At 31.0% G+C, this 15,882-nt stretch overlaps 1 protein-coding gene across 7 annotated transcripts in view; it reads right to left on the reverse strand.

Moving 5' to 3' along the window:
* Nucleotides 1-2,830: 2,830 nt before the first annotated feature.
* Nucleotides 2,831-15,882, reverse strand: part of LOC143082565 (EF-hand calcium-binding domain-containing protein 4B-like) — a 36,253-nt gene continuing 23,201 nt past the window's right edge. For 5 of the 7 annotated variants that reach the window (XM_076258287.1, XM_076258288.1, XM_076258290.1 and 2 more), the window contains 12 exons: nucleotides 14,773-14,811; nucleotides 12,370-12,461; nucleotides 11,499-11,768; nucleotides 10,924-10,977; nucleotides 8,666-9,517; nucleotides 7,969-8,047; nucleotides 7,290-7,425; nucleotides 6,851-6,932; nucleotides 5,979-6,093; nucleotides 5,576-5,686; nucleotides 5,080-5,156; nucleotides 2,831-4,355 (listed from right to left, as the gene is read on the reverse strand). In XM_076258287.1, the coding sequence (XP_076114402.1) occupies nucleotides 4,268-4,355; nucleotides 5,080-5,156; nucleotides 5,576-5,686; nucleotides 5,979-6,093; nucleotides 6,851-6,932; nucleotides 7,290-7,425; nucleotides 7,969-8,047; nucleotides 8,666-9,517; nucleotides 10,924-10,977; nucleotides 11,499-11,768; nucleotides 12,370-12,461; nucleotides 14,773-14,811 (1,995 nt within the window). In that variant the 3' untranslated portion in view covers nucleotides 2,831-4,267. The remainder of the gene's footprint in view (nucleotides 4,356-5,079; nucleotides 5,157-5,575; nucleotides 5,687-5,978; nucleotides 6,094-6,850; nucleotides 6,933-7,289; nucleotides 7,426-7,968; nucleotides 8,048-8,665; nucleotides 9,518-10,923; nucleotides 10,978-11,498; nucleotides 11,769-12,369; nucleotides 12,462-14,772; nucleotides 14,812-15,882) is intronic. The other 2 variants (XM_076258289.1, XM_076258293.1) reach the window with 2 other exon arrangements.

Genomic DNA, 15,882 nt, shown 5'->3' on the forward strand with positions numbered 1-15,882 from the left:
TTAAACTCGTGACTGAACAACACTGATAATTAACTCATGTGCTACATACATTCGGGAATTAATGTGTTGTTCTGTCACTCGTTTTGTTTGAATTCTTCCATTAGTTTTTCTATAATTATTTATCAATTAATTAATGTTATGAATTGTTACACAATATGGTTTTAAAACAATCTATGCGGTAAATAATACATGTTGATTTTATTGTAAAATATTGCTACCATGGTTAGACCCTCCTTGTTCAAACTCTTTAGTATACAAGATATTTTTCTGTCAGTCGATTTAATGGTATGATACAAAGTACATTTGAATTCAGAATAATGATCTGTTATGTGCTCTATATTTGGTGCTGTGTATTGATAATACTGTAACATCTTGTTTATTGATATTACTGTAACATCTCATTACTAACATTTACCAATGTGTTCCTGTATCATTCATGTACATCATCAGTTAATAATTAAATATTTTATGGAATTAATGATGTGTTTATAATTGTCTTAATTGCATTGGACTGAGACAGGGATTACTATCCAGCGGCGTTAACTATTTGTATAAAGCTTTATACTTAAGAAAGTAGAAGACCTAGATGCTCTATATTTTGTATGCAGGACTGCGGTTCCTTATGTTACCAAGTTTCTGTCCATCATATATAAATACAAGAAGATGTGGTATGAGTGCAAATATGACTATTCTCCGTCCAAGTCACAATTTGTAAGAGTAAACCATTATAGATCAAAGTACAGTCTTCTACATGGAGCCTTGGATCACACCAAACAGCAAGCTATAAAAGGCTAAAAAAAAATATGCCCATTATCCTTGATCTCATATTCATGGTTCTGCGACTGCTTGATAAAAAGATACAGTTTTCATCATGTGAATTTCTCACTATTATGAGTAATAGGATAACTATATTTGGTATATGGGTTCCTTGCAACAGTTACATGTCTGACCGACAGGGTTCACCTGACCTTGAGGTCAATTCATGGATCAGTGATTAAGGTTAAAGTTACAAAAGCGGGTCTGTTTCTCAGATACTATAAGCAGAAGGTCAACTATATGCAGTGTATTAAATGATTGCATGAAATGATTGCAAAGGGTACATGTCAGTCTGAAAGACTTCATCTGACCTTGACTTTAATTTCATGGTTAATTCGTCAATGTTAAGTTTTTGTGTTTTGGTCTGTTTTTATACGACCGCAAAAATTAAAAAAGCTAATATATTGTCGTATATTGGTATCATGTTGTCGTCGTTGTCTGCGTCATCTTTGTCTTCATCTTCAGGTTCGGACGGGTGATTTCCAGGTAATAACTGTTCGTATTAGTAAATAGAAATCAATAAAATTTTAACACAAGTTACAGTTACTAAATAAAAGATTTCAACCTTAATTACAATGCTTGAGCAAACATTAACACAAACTTAACAAGTAAGCCAACCCAACTGTTACTGTACTCCGCATGCATAAGCAATGACTACCAGTATAACAAAATTTTATGAATAAAGGTTAGATTTTTAAAGTTACACAGGACTCTCAACTTAATCACCATATAGCTAAAGGATAATTGAAACTACTAGTATTTACAAAATTTATGTAATTTCAAGGTCAATGTGATGGCTGCTTAAAATCCAGCATAATATAAAATTAATATGCAAATTCAGGACAAGAAAATGTTATTGTGATATGAATATTAACCCTTCTTTGTACTAGACTGACATGCTGAATTTTAATATACTTGTTAACAAGGTAACAGTCTGTAAGAAGACCTTACTCAGACACATTACATGTATTATGAATCCAAGCCGACCAGTCTATGTCCTCACTCCTTAATGGGGTGTTCTTAGCAGAGAAGCAGCAAATACCAATTTAAGAGTCTTTGGTTTTAACACACAACATCTGACCCTCAAGTACACACTACCACAAGACCACTGATGTGGTTATCAATGTCAATTAGTTCAAAACATATTGCCATCACATAGACAGACAAAACCTGCATTCTTCCTTGGGAAGTAGAGTTATATTTTCATAGGCATCTATCAAGCTACTAAAGATAAATAGCTATCTGTGATGATAACTTTTAAAACAACACATTTATTATTAATAAACCAGTTGTTGGCATGACACGGGTTATGTTCTTCTCATATATGTTATGATGGTATGATACTAAACCCCTCACGGGGAGGATTGTACCTGATATTCATATGATGAAGACATAATTTTTCAATCAGTTTAATAGAGGTCCGGAGCTGGCATGTCAGTTAACTGCCAGTAGTCTGATGTTATTTATGTATTATTGTCATTTTGTTTATTTTCTTTGGTTACATCTTCTGACATCAGACTCGGACTTCTCTTGAACTGAATTTTAATGTGCGTATTGTTATGCGTTTACTTTTCTGTATTGGCTAGAGGTATAGGGGGAGGGTTGAGATCTCACAAACATGTTTAACCCCGCCGCATTTTTGCGCATGTCCCAAGTCAGGAGCCTCTGGCCTTTGTTAGTCTTGTATTATTTTAACTTTTAGTTTCTTGTGTACAATTTGGAGTTTAGTATGGTGTTAATTATCACTGAACCAGTATATATTTGTTTAGGGGCCAGCTGAAGGACGCCTCCGGGTGCGAGAATTTCTCGTTGCATTGAAGACCTGTTGGTGACCTTCTGCTGTTGTCTGCTCTATGGTCGGGTTGTTGTCTCTTTGGCACATTCCCCATTTCCATTCTCAATTTTAACATATTTCTAGAGAAAGGTTAAAGGTGGATATCTATCTTGCCTTGGTCGGCATTTCAATTCTGAATTGTTTACTTATTCAGGAGCAAATAAACAAATAAACAAAAGATAATCTTGAAAATTTATTTCCAACCTCATATATAATATGATATTACAAATAAGAAGAAAAAATGAGTAAAAAATATATTGCACATGCAGTCTAACAACTACCTGGATTTCTATCAGCCTTTTCAAAAACTATGTAATATTTCTCAAGAATTCATTGTCTACATATATGTCCTTAAAGAACCCAAAATTCAGCATAATATATAACATGTATAAGAAAGCTGGACTTTTCCTATAATGATTAATTCTTTAAAAAAATAATAACTTAAATTCGAAATATAAAACAATTTACTATTTACAACTGTGAATCTTTGATAATCAACAACACGCTATCTGTTGCATATAAAACAGGAGTGAATCCAGCCATTTTTAAAAGGGGGGTTATAACCATATGTCCTAATTCAAATGCATTGATCGTAAATAAAAAAAGGGTGGTTCCTACCCCTCAGAACCCTGCCCCTGGATCCGCCACTGTAAAGTGAGCAAAAGTGAGTAAGTATTTAAGTAATAATAGTTTCTCCTAAAGTTATTGAAATTAAATGAGATCAATCATTTATTATACATTTTTTATTCTATAATTCTATTTTTTTGGCTAAAGTTTATAAAAGCTATCTGTCTCATTTGTGTAGTGGAGACTACAACTACATTCTAAAATGTCCTGTGTACTGATAAATACGCAACTAATAAAATGTAAAATGTATAATTTATACAAGTGACTTTAAATCATGCGTGTCTGTGGATGTTTCTGGGTTAAAAATTACATCTATGTATGTAAATTCATTCTTCCCAAGGATTTAAAAACCTAAACTTTTCTTAAATACAAATGATAATTCTTATTACTTTTTTCCTCCATAAAACTATACAGAAATAAATATGCAAGTAAAAATGTCAATAAAATAAAAAAACAATAAATTAAAAGCAACTGAAAAATATATATATATATTTTAAGGCCAAATAAATAAAATATTGAATAAATATTCATACAATCAACAACTGTAACATATGCTTGCAATATGAAATACAAGAAACAAATCTTTATTATTTTGGCCTACAATAATTTTAGTACATAAATGGTATGGGGACTCTGATAAATACAAAATCAATCTAATCAAAAAATAAAATGTACAAAGATAGAATTATATTTACAATTTAACAACCATTAAACTCATTAAAATCAACAAATCACACATGTCTTTAAGAGATCGTAACAAACTGGAATGCTTTTAGTGTACAACTGGGATACAAAATCACTTCTCTGTACATTTCTTAATAAAATATTGGAGTTGGTTCTTTTGTCTTTGAGTCTATTCTCGTTAATTCTGTAAAAACTTGATTCGTCGGATCCATATCTTGCTGGAAAGCATGATTTACAGCGATACAAGCGAACCCTGATAAGTGGAATTATTTAGATCATTCTTCAGTACCATGAACAGATAGAGTGCTATCCACAACAAAACTTCTTTTTTGTAGCGCTATCATCCAGATGTAATGCCTTTTCAATTTCTTTATCCTCCTTCTCTTTTAGAATGCTGAAATTTCATACAAAAATATATATCATATAATAAGTACATTCGTATAAATTTGTTCATAACTTCATTGTTTTTGGTTGTTTTCTTTCCACTTTTTTTGTTGTTTTTGGTTGTTTTCTTTCCACTTTTTTGTTGTTTTTGGTTGTTTTCTTTCCACTTTTTTGTTGTTTTTGGTTGTTTTCTTTCCACTTTTTTGTAGTTTTTGGTTGTTTTCTTTCCACTTTTTTGTTGTTTTTGGTTGTTTTCTTTCCACTTTTTAGTTGTTTTGGGTTTTTTTTCTTTGACAGAGGTATGTTTTTTCATAGAATAGGTTCTATTCGTAGCATCAAAATTTATATTTACTGGTTCGAAACATTACTGATTTTGATCTCTTGGCCAAATTTGATTGATGTTGCATGCATATGGGGAGAAGGATTACTTAATATACATTTGGATCCTTACTTACATCAGAAATTAGGAATATTTAAGTGAGTAGTAAGATATTATGCTTATTTTGATAATCATAGATGTACATATGATTTTTTTCTTACTTTAAAAACTCAAATTCAGAAAGGTCTATCTTTAAAATGACTACAGCATTTTATAAATGGCTTTATACGACAATGATGTGTCCAAAGCACTTTTTTGATCTAGTAAAATTCTGTTTAAAAAGGTAAGAATAAGTTTTGAGGTCTGACTCCCGCTTATATTCTTTTGTAATACATTACTGTTAATCAATCCTTACCTGGCCATAGCTTCCATACTTTCTTTAACATTGTTTCCCATCTTAGCACTGGTTTCAAAGAAGATACCATCATACTCCTGCAATAATCCAAAATATAATTTTGATAATAAAATGTTCATGAAATTTCTATCACTTACCATAAGCTAATGAAATTGACACAAATCTTCTTAGCAAGAATTGCAAATTAAATAATTGCTTGCCTGCTAACTTTTTATAATCACTGTGGGAGGTTTTAAGCACAAGAGGACCTTATACTCCTCTGATATTGCCATTAGTGTTTTTAATCTACTACTATATATATATATCAATTGAATAAGTATCTTTGTGCTTTTAAATAATACCCTTTTAACTCATATAAAACAGAATTTCATAATTCAGGTCAGCACCTTTCATGGGGGACATCCCACATAAATTGGGTAAGTTGGCAGCTCTGATGAAGGTCAAAGGTTGTACTGATGTTTTCAATATTTTAATGCATATATTAAGATTAACTTACAACAGATAGTTTATTGCCATCTTTTGTCTTTACAGCACGGTCAGCTTCCGATTCTGCTATGTCTGTTTTATTTCCTACCAATAAGACAACTGTGCCTTCCTCAACTCCTTCCTACAAAAAAGTAAATAGTTTGAACTACATACTGTGGATACAATTATTTCTGTGGATCGAGTAAAAAAATTACTTCCATGGATATTTGAGTTCATGCTCTTTCCAGAGTATATATATATATATATGTCTATAGAAAGTAAATTAATTAGTTGAAAATCTAATTACATGGTGCATCTTTAACCACAAATGAATGTAAAGTATTAAAAGTGGCTCCATAAATTTCAACTTGAAAATTTTGTCACATCCATTTGTTACTGTGATAAATCTAAACATATGTTAAATCTGAACAAACCTGCACACTTTCCATCCAATTTCTGACATTAGTATATGTAGCTTCTGAGTTAACATCATACATGATAACAACTCCATCTGCTTTACGGAAATACTGCTTGGTTATACTTCGAAATCTACAACAATATATTTCATATTTAATATTGAAAGTTGTTTTGTAAGATAATGAAAAATCTTAGAGATGCTTAATTATTATTCATAGAAAAACAAAACCTAAGTACCTACCCAAAACTTTTTTGCCACCACTTTTGAATGTATTTCCAATTTGTCATTACTATGACTGTTAGAGTTTATTTGTCTCACAGTTTGGGTAGTGTTCAATATTGTAAAAATTTAAACCCTTAAGTAAATGTATATTTTTAATTGATTTGTATTGCTGGGTTGATTTTTATACCAATATTCCTTTTCATTTATGATCCAATAGTTTTTTCAAGCTTGAAGTTTGCATTAACAAGTAAATCTGTGAGCTACTGCTTACTTATGATACCACTGCCCTGCTAAATGGATAATGTTAACAGGAAGTTGGTGAGTGATGAATACAAACACATATCACACGGTATAGCAGACGTGAAACCAAGTTACACAAATCCTTGTAAAGTAGTTCTTGAGAAAGATGCAAGGAAAAATATTTATGGGACAGACCAATGGACTTACTGATGAATGAACAGATGGACGGACAGAGGTAAAACAGTAAACCCTCACTATTTTAAAGCAGGGGTATAATGACAACAACTGGTGTCTTAATGGTAAATGGACAGATTAATTTCTTGGGTATGACTGTGTTTCTCTAATTTTTTAGTTTTATTGTGTAGTGTTTGTGATTTTTAACTTTTTTTTATAAGATTCTAAAAGTTATGAAAAAAGCTTCCTCACCTTTCTTGCCCAGCAGTATCCCATAGTTGTAGGACAATAGACTGTCCACCAAGGTTTAAAGATTTTACTTGAAAATCAACACCTGGAAAAAATTATAACAGTCAACAATAAGTCATGGCACTGCTCTACACAAATTCACTATTACTGGATTTAACTACAAATAACCTGACATTTATGACAACCACATTATAAATTCATTGAAATCTGAAAAGAAATGCTTTGGATGAATTTATGAAATAAAAACTTTGCTCTTGTGACAAAAAAATGTTTTTGAAAACTTTATACATTTTTTGAATGAATTAATATAAAACAAATGCACATATAATGCATAATGTCTTAATTTGATATATTTTTACAAATAGGTTTGTAATTGATTTCAAAATTTGAAGCCGAAACTCAGTTCTTAACTCACAACGATAAAGGAAAATATAGAACCTACCTATTGTAGCACTGAATGTAGGATTGAAGTTATCATTACAGAATCTATGTATAAAACTACTCTTCCCAACGCCAGAATCTCCAACAAATACAACCTTAAAGATTCTCTGTCTCATAGCAACAGTTGATTCAAGGCCCTGAAAAAAATCACAAATTTAATTGAACAGATTTGAACTTTTTCACATCTTTATTTAATATTTTTTTACCCCATTGCACATATTTACATATTTTGTTTTAATACACAGTGCTTCTTTTAGATAGTCTTTATATATATTAGCAATGTTAGCTTTGAAACCAAATTAATACTATTTCATACTAATGGAAGTATCCAAACTTTTATTTACACAGTGGTTGTTTTGAATCCTTATGACTGGCACTCAGAGACCTGTTGGACTCAATGCAACATATTTAATATTTTAACACAAATGTGTTACCTTGCATCTCCTTATAGGTGGATAAAACTAAGTTCATACATTGTGAAAACTCAAAATCTAGATATCTTATACGTAACTTGATCAATGTTTTTATAAAAAAAACCTGTGAGAGTAATGTGAAGTTTTGTCAAGCCTATTTCATGCAGTTTTGCATTAACAAACGTGACACTTTTAAGTTATCCAAATATGTCACTATGATTTCGCTATTTTATTTAAGCTTGTATATATTTTTTTATTTTTTTTTACCTTTTCATTAGTTTCTACATCTGCTCCAACAGGCTGTCCTCTGGTTCCCTGTAATGCTTCATCATTACCTTGGAAATCACTGTAAAATGTACAAAAAAAATAAATTAAAACTGAATGATACCAGTTAATTTGAATTTTATAATTAAGATTGAGAAAAAATATATAATTGACATTTAAAAAGCTTGTACTTTTAAACTGAATATCAAGGAATTTCATTGCAAAGCTTTAAAAGTTTGACTTCCAAAAATAAGCAATTTTTAAAAGAAATAAATCCTTTGTGAAGCATCTGAAAGATTACTGTGCTTGTTCTCATGCTATAATAATTATACCACAATGTGCAAAACAAATTAAGCATGCATATTTGATATCATCTCACCAAAACTTGAATGACCACCACCACTAGTGCTTAAAGGTTAAAAGCTGAGATCCACTTGCACAGTGTTAGTATATATCTACTATTAACTTAATTACAGTGAACAGTCAAGTTATCTGTCATTTTAAGGTTTATTAAGGTATTTATCCCAGGAAAAAGTTGCAGGTTCATAGCCGTCACCATCAGAGTTTTGTTCACAAGGATAGTAAACACAGTTACGGGGACATTTTTTTCTTCTGTTGTAAATATACTGTCACCACTGCATGAAGGTATCCACATTTCATAATATACAAAGTTATAATGTACAAAAGAATAAAAACATACATTCTATTCCGAACAGGACCATCCATTGGTATAACAAACCGATCATTATGTTCCAGCACCATTGTTGTAACACCTATGTTAGGTTTCACTCTGTTCATTTCTATAGAATTTTCATCATTGTCAGAAACTCTGTTATTTCTTTTTAACTTGAAATCTTTCTTATTTCTAAAGAAATCCTTTTGAGAACCACCTTCTAATGAATTATCTATATCATTTATCTTTCCACCTTCCAACAATCCAAGAGACTCAGTTTTTTGAATGGTCTCATTGCATACATCTTCTCGATCTAAGTTTGACTCAAATTTTTCATGTGGCTGATATTTCTCAAATTCTGTATTAGTTGAAACACTAACTGAACAAACAGGAGATTCAGATTTTAATTCCTCTTTTGTTTGTTCTAGGTCATCAGTGCTTGTTGAACAATCGATTGAAGAAGAGACCGCCATTTCTTTTAATAACTTATTTTGAATATCATCAGCAGATTCAATGTCTGTATTAGTCGAAGAATCAACAGTGTCAGATCTTGTAAAATTTTCATCAGTATTACTAGAGTTGTCTACCTTAGGTTCAACAATATCAGTGTTTGTTGATGAATCAACACTTATTTGAGAGGTAAACTTTTCTAATTCTGATTTTGGTATCATTTCTTCCTCAGTCTGAACACCAATAGTTTCTGTGTTTACAGATTTCAAGTTTTCGAAAAATATAGAGCACCGTTTACCAGTTGGACTTAAAACTAAGCTGTCCTCGAAAGCAGGAGCTACCATCATGTCAATGTTATCTCCACTTTCTTCAAAACTATCATCTACACCATCACCACTAGATGGAGCTACAGGTCTCTTGGAATGCATGCTAGGGAGGAAAGACCATGTTAAGAAATCTTACTTTACTAATGATCACCTTTAATTTATAATTTTTTTTAAAAAGTAGTCTTTTTTTACAAACTGATATATTCAACTTACAAAAAATATCAAAGAATGTTAACTCTTTTACTGCAAGTGAAATAGCCAATGTTCCTAACTACATAATGCCAAAGACAATTGTACAATTTTCCTTCTTTTTTTTTTTTCTTTTTTTTTTTTTTAAAGGTGATCATTAGTAAGTGTTAAGTAACTATAAGAAAGTTAGTCATGTGAAGAGGACTTTCCTAGGAAATTTTCTTTACTAGGGTTCAAATATTGCTGCCATAGTAATTTCATTTAATACAGTCAGGTCTAAAATTCATGTAGTATAAAAAGATTCACTTTTTTCCCGAAAATTTCATTACAAATTCTGCTTAAACAATTTTCTTTTGAAAATGCTAGTTTTATTCTAACATTTCATTTTAATTTTTGCAGTTTCCCTGAAAAGTCCTTAAGTGCATAACAGTATAAAACAATGTGAAATGTAAGCAACTGTGAGAAATTAAGGATGACCAATAAATTTAAATCTGATTCATCACTTATTGCATTTGTTATATAAATAGTTAAAATTACTTCAGTTGTTTAGAATATTAATTTCAACTTTCCCACACTGTAACTTTTATTCTAAAGAGATTTCAGAATGAACAAGAAGTTGCCCACTTGTTGTGCTTAGCATACCCTACTTGTAATTCAAGATTGTATTGGTAACCAGGAAGTAAGTGTCTGACAGATACTACAATGGCTGATAGTAACTTTTTATCATTGTCAAGCTGCTGACATGAGATTATAACAGTTGTGGACACGAAGTGTGACGACCAAAATATCTTGTGTGACAAAATAATTCAAGTTTGTTTTAATAGGAAGTAGATTCTAAGAAAAGTGCTCACAAGTTTCAAATTCCAATTCATCATTTTAAAACTGCTGACCAAATATGAAGTAATTCATTTTGTTCAGAAATACATATATGTATTGGACAATTTGAATTCAATTTAGCCACCGTTCCTAGTTCTGTTCACTCTTAAGGAATTGAGGTGTATCAAAATGTCATTCCAATTAGCGGCAGTTTATATAAAATACCTTCTGAAAATAATTTGTATTTCTGTTGGATTAGACTTCTTTTTATTGAGTGTGGTCTCTCCTATCAGACTGGTAGATAACTACCATGTAAGAATCACGATTTCAATTTCAATCCCAACCTCATTATCATTTTTACGTAGGTAATCAGTTTAATTGATTTTTACCATTTTTTTTACAGATTCTTACATGGATTTTTTGAAGAATAATAAGAAATCCTGAGTACATAAGAGCACACTAAAATATTCTATTGCCAAATCTACAAAGCTTTTTTACACTTACCTAATAGGATGGAAACCAGGTTTCTTTGATGCTATCTTTCTCTTAGGTTTGTGTCTGAAAAATGAAATAAAATTTTCAAGATTCAGATTCAGATAGATGGTGATGAATGGGTGTTTAACATCTAACCATAACTAAAATGCATATTGGGAATACACACGTTTATGTAATATGAATGCTAACCATGCCTTGTACTAGACCACACACAGCAGGATTTTAAATGTGATAGTTCAACAGTCCCCTTAAAGTCATGTAATTCTACCAGGACTCATTATTCTAACTCTGAGCCAACAAGTATTTTCTCCCAACTCCTAAATGCTGCATGCTAGACAGAGCAGATACAAAGTATGGATGCACAGCAAATAAACAAATGGTAATACTATCACTATCACAGTAACACTGTATACAGCTATTTTAGTAATCAATACTTATATCTACACATTTGCAATAAAACCCCATCTACTTATATTTATACATTGGCATAATAACAATTTTAAATGATTACAACTTGGTGCAAGTGCATACTAGATCAGCATCAATTTTCAATTAACAAACTGTTTTCCATTCACTATACAGACCTTGATTTGTTGGAACCAGTCTTCCCAGCCTCATCTTCATCACTAGATTTTAATTGGTCCGGTATGTTAGAATCATGTCCATAGTAACTACCTTTAATTTTATCATCAGAGTCCCCATATAAAACATCATTATTATTTAAATTAGCACAATTATGTTCAATTAAATCATCATCATCACATTCAATGTCGTCATCCGAATACCCATCTTCCTTGCCTGAATCTACATCTAAACTTTCTTCAATTGACTCGGCTGTTGATTCAAATTTCCTCCTGGAAAAAAAGGAAGTCATATATATTAAATGAACTCCATAGTATTTTACAAAATAATTATACTTAACAGTATTCATATGATAGCAGTCCATATTTCAATTGAATTCTTAACTTACACAACAGTAACTTTTTGGCAACAAATCATGACATAAATAATTAATATTCAATCTTACTTTTTCAATTTTCCATTTCAACATCCAAAATTGTACACAGAATGAGAATGTAAATAATAGTGAACTTGTTTTATGTATGATAAAAGCACACTAAATCTTATATTTTAAAGGTGGTACCTAACACTACAGAGAGATAACTCTGTAAAATCATCTAAACATTTTAATCAGGTTGTATTGTAAAGGAAATATTAAGCTTCTCAATGATCAAAATCAGTGTTGGTCAAACTGCTATATATCAAATGAAATTTTCCTAGAAAGTGTGTAGTTCTAGTTTTTTTAAATTTATATATTTTGTCAAAGGGTCAAAGTAAATATTTTGTAAAATTTTATGAAAATTGAACTAGCCAAATCAATTTTAGTCATGGTGTTGGGTACCACCTTAAATATTCCCACACCAAGCACCATATATCTATTTTTAGAATACATACCTGCTGGTTGGGAAGTAATCTCCGAGGATTGAACCTTGTTTGAATAATTCTTTTTTTCTTGGTGTAGACCTGCCTGCTTCTGCTTCCAGAATCTGTAACCATAAAACATGTAATTTGTGTTAATACAGTCAAATGGTACTATATATACTCTTCTAATCTTGTGTTTATAACAATAGATAAATGTCAATTATAATTCTTATTTTTCGCTCAAGGATTAATTTTGTAAAATCTTATATTTAAATGAAACATAACAAAATTTTCACAGCAAATTACACCTCTATATAATATACAAAAAATGTGTAGCACTTAAAAAATCAAATTGACCACAAGAAAAGATCTATTCCAAGAAAATTAGTTTTTTTTATCGATTAAAAAGCATTTAAAGGATTTGGGGAATATCCAGGGAAATAAGCCCACCTGAAAACCTTTTTTTTTATAAATCATACTGAACAAACAAGTAACAACAACAACAAAGTTTATGTATGAAATCTAAAATGAAAGAAACAATTTAAAAGCAATATTGTTACATAGATCTTTCATAAGGATTATATCATTAGGTTTGCAAACAACTTAGCCAACTGGAACATGGTGTTTCAAAGTGGTTTGTATCATATGTCCCAATGAAACAAAACATCTATGACTGCACCTGCTTTCCCTGACAAAATTAAAAGGGTTTATAAGAATTTTTAAAACATTTGTATAAAAATGGTAGACCTATTCAACTCAATTTCCTGGTTAAAGAATTTCAAAAATGGAATTAAAAGAATTGAACGCTTTCTTTTCTTTTTTTAAGGATAGAAAAGTGTTGATTTTTTCGCACATTTTCTAGCATATCCGTCCCCAGGCTTCAGGCAACACTCCTATAACCCAATAAAACTACCAAAAAAGCATTCAATTCTAAAATAAAAATTACATTTAAAGACATTTCAGCCACTAGCAATGATTTGAATGGATAATATCTAAATGCTTTATTAAAGATGAACTAGATATCATTGAGATGGGAGCCATCTCTGTGGGCCCCGCTGTGAATAATGTGCATTAAAAAATTGTATCTTTACCATAGGACATGGGTTTGTCAACTGAAATCAAAGTTTTTGACCTTGACCTTTGACCTAGGAAGTTGTAAATAAATTATGACACACCCTTTGGTGTTGGTTTATAAACATGTCAAGTATAAACTTTGAAATGATAACTGTTCTCAAGATATAGAGCGGACACGATCTTTACCATAGGACATGGGGTTGTCAACTGAAACCAAAGTTTTTGACCTTGAACTTTAACCTAGGAAGTTGCACATAAATTATGACACACCCTTTGGTGTTGGTTTATATACATGTCAAGTATAAACTTTGAAATGGTAATGGTTCTCAAGATATAGAGCGGACACGATCTTTACCCTAGGACATGGGGTTGTCAACTGAAACCAAAGTTTTTGACCTTGACCTTTGACCTAGGAAGTTGTACATAAATTATGACATACCCTTTGATATTGGTTTATATACATTTCAGGTATAAACTTTGAAATGATAACGGTTCTCAAGATATAGAGTGGACACAATCTTTACCATAGGACATGGGGTTGTCAAATGAAACCGTTTTTGACCTTGAACTTTGCTCTAGGCAGTCGTTCATAAATTATGACACACCCTCTGGTGTTGGTTCATATACATGTCAAGTATAAACTTTGAAATCATAACGGTTCTCAAGATATAGAGCGGACACGATCTTCACCACAGGACACAGGTTTGTCAACTGAAACCAAAGTTTTTTGACCTTGACCTTTGACCTAGGAAGTTGTACATACATCATGACACGCCCTCTGGTGGTGGTTAATAAACATGTAAAGTATAAAGTATGAAATCATAATGGTTCTCTAGATATGGAGCGGACACAAAGTTAAAGTGTTACGGACGGACGGAGGGACGGACGGACGGACGGACGGACGGACAGACTGATCACTATAGGGCGACCCGCCTTAAGGCGGTGCCCTAATAATCTACCATGTAGTTTAATATCGTAAAATAAGAACTGGAGAAAGCTAGTGGCCAAAACATCTTTTTACATAATGTAATGCAAGGTTCCCTTTTGGAATTTCTACACAAGACAAACAATATTAATAACAATTGCTGGTAAATCAACTGCAACATTTAAATAACATGCAGGAAATGGTGATTTTAAACTAATTGGGTGAACATAAAAACATGGCGGAAATAATAAAACCTAACAAAAAATTTCAACTTTCAAAGATTTTGATATTTCTTAGCAAAGTTCTATGCCAATTGTTTTTCTTAGAATCTCTGAAAATTGATAATCACAAATAAATAACTTCATGTAAGTAAAACAAACAACAAATTGGATTAAAGGACAAATAACCAGTTTGTTTCAGATCAGGCAGGAGAATACCTGTTCAAGGTCATCCGTCTCAGGGTTACTCGTCAGATCCTAGAGTTAGCCGTAAGTATAAAGGAAAATGGAGTACAAATATTATCAAGCTAAATATTTATAACATACCAAGGATTGTATTGTATCATATGTTCATTCAATGAGTTAAATAATTATATAGTCATTTCAATATTATAAAAGGTTCAGAGTTCATTCAGAATACATTTCTAGATGCATGGGAAATACATGCTCAAGCAAATCTGTTATTTTCAAATAAAGGCAATGCTTATATGAAAGATGCCTATCAGAATGAAACTTGCATCTGAAAACAATTGTTTTGATACACCAACTAATGTACCCTAAGAGATATAAGCATTTTCATTAAAAAAAAAATCTTTCGATTGATTATCGTCAAGAATATAAATTTTTATTTGAGAATTTGAGTGTTAGGTAATCTCTAATAACAATTTATTTGCCTGAATCAAACTAATCCATAAAATCTGCTTCTAAAGAAATGTTACATTAAACTTTTAAAATAGGTGATTGCAGCCTTCTATTCTTATTACATAACCATGCCTAACTTGTTCAAGTGTACACTAGGTGTAAAAAGTGAAATGCATTTTCTTCCTATTTTATGTATAATATATATCATGTGCAGTATGTGTTTACATGCATTATCAAAATATAATCTATTATTGGAAAATATCAATAGTACATGTATATATAATGCAATAATAATTGGATGAACAACTTTTTTAATATTATTGATTTTAAATACTTCAATAACATATATGGTAGGCATTAGTAATATAATCAAAGTTAAAACTTTAAAGACAGTTAAAACAGTAAAATGACGAGTTAAAAAAGAGTAAGAACTGAAATTAGTCATGTACCGGTAGGTAGAAAAATTAATAGTTGTTATTTCTGACATTTTAAAAAGACGAGAGAAAACATGTAGACCATGAAAAATTAAGTCATGCAAGTTGAAAAATAATATTAGTTTTTAGAATTATAAAGACAAATGTCATGTATAAAAGCTCTTTTAGTTGTAGATTTTTTTTTAAAGACTTAAACCTAGACAGATCTGATAGACATGCATAGAAATTTCAGAATAAGACTGTCTGGGAGGGG

This window comes from Mytilus galloprovincialis, chromosome 7 (genome assembly GCF_965363235.1).
Source record: "Mytilus galloprovincialis chromosome 7, xbMytGall1.hap1.1, whole genome shotgun sequence".
In the NCBI taxonomy this organism is placed as follows: Eukaryota; Metazoa; Mollusca; class Bivalvia; order Mytilida; family Mytilidae; genus Mytilus; species Mytilus galloprovincialis.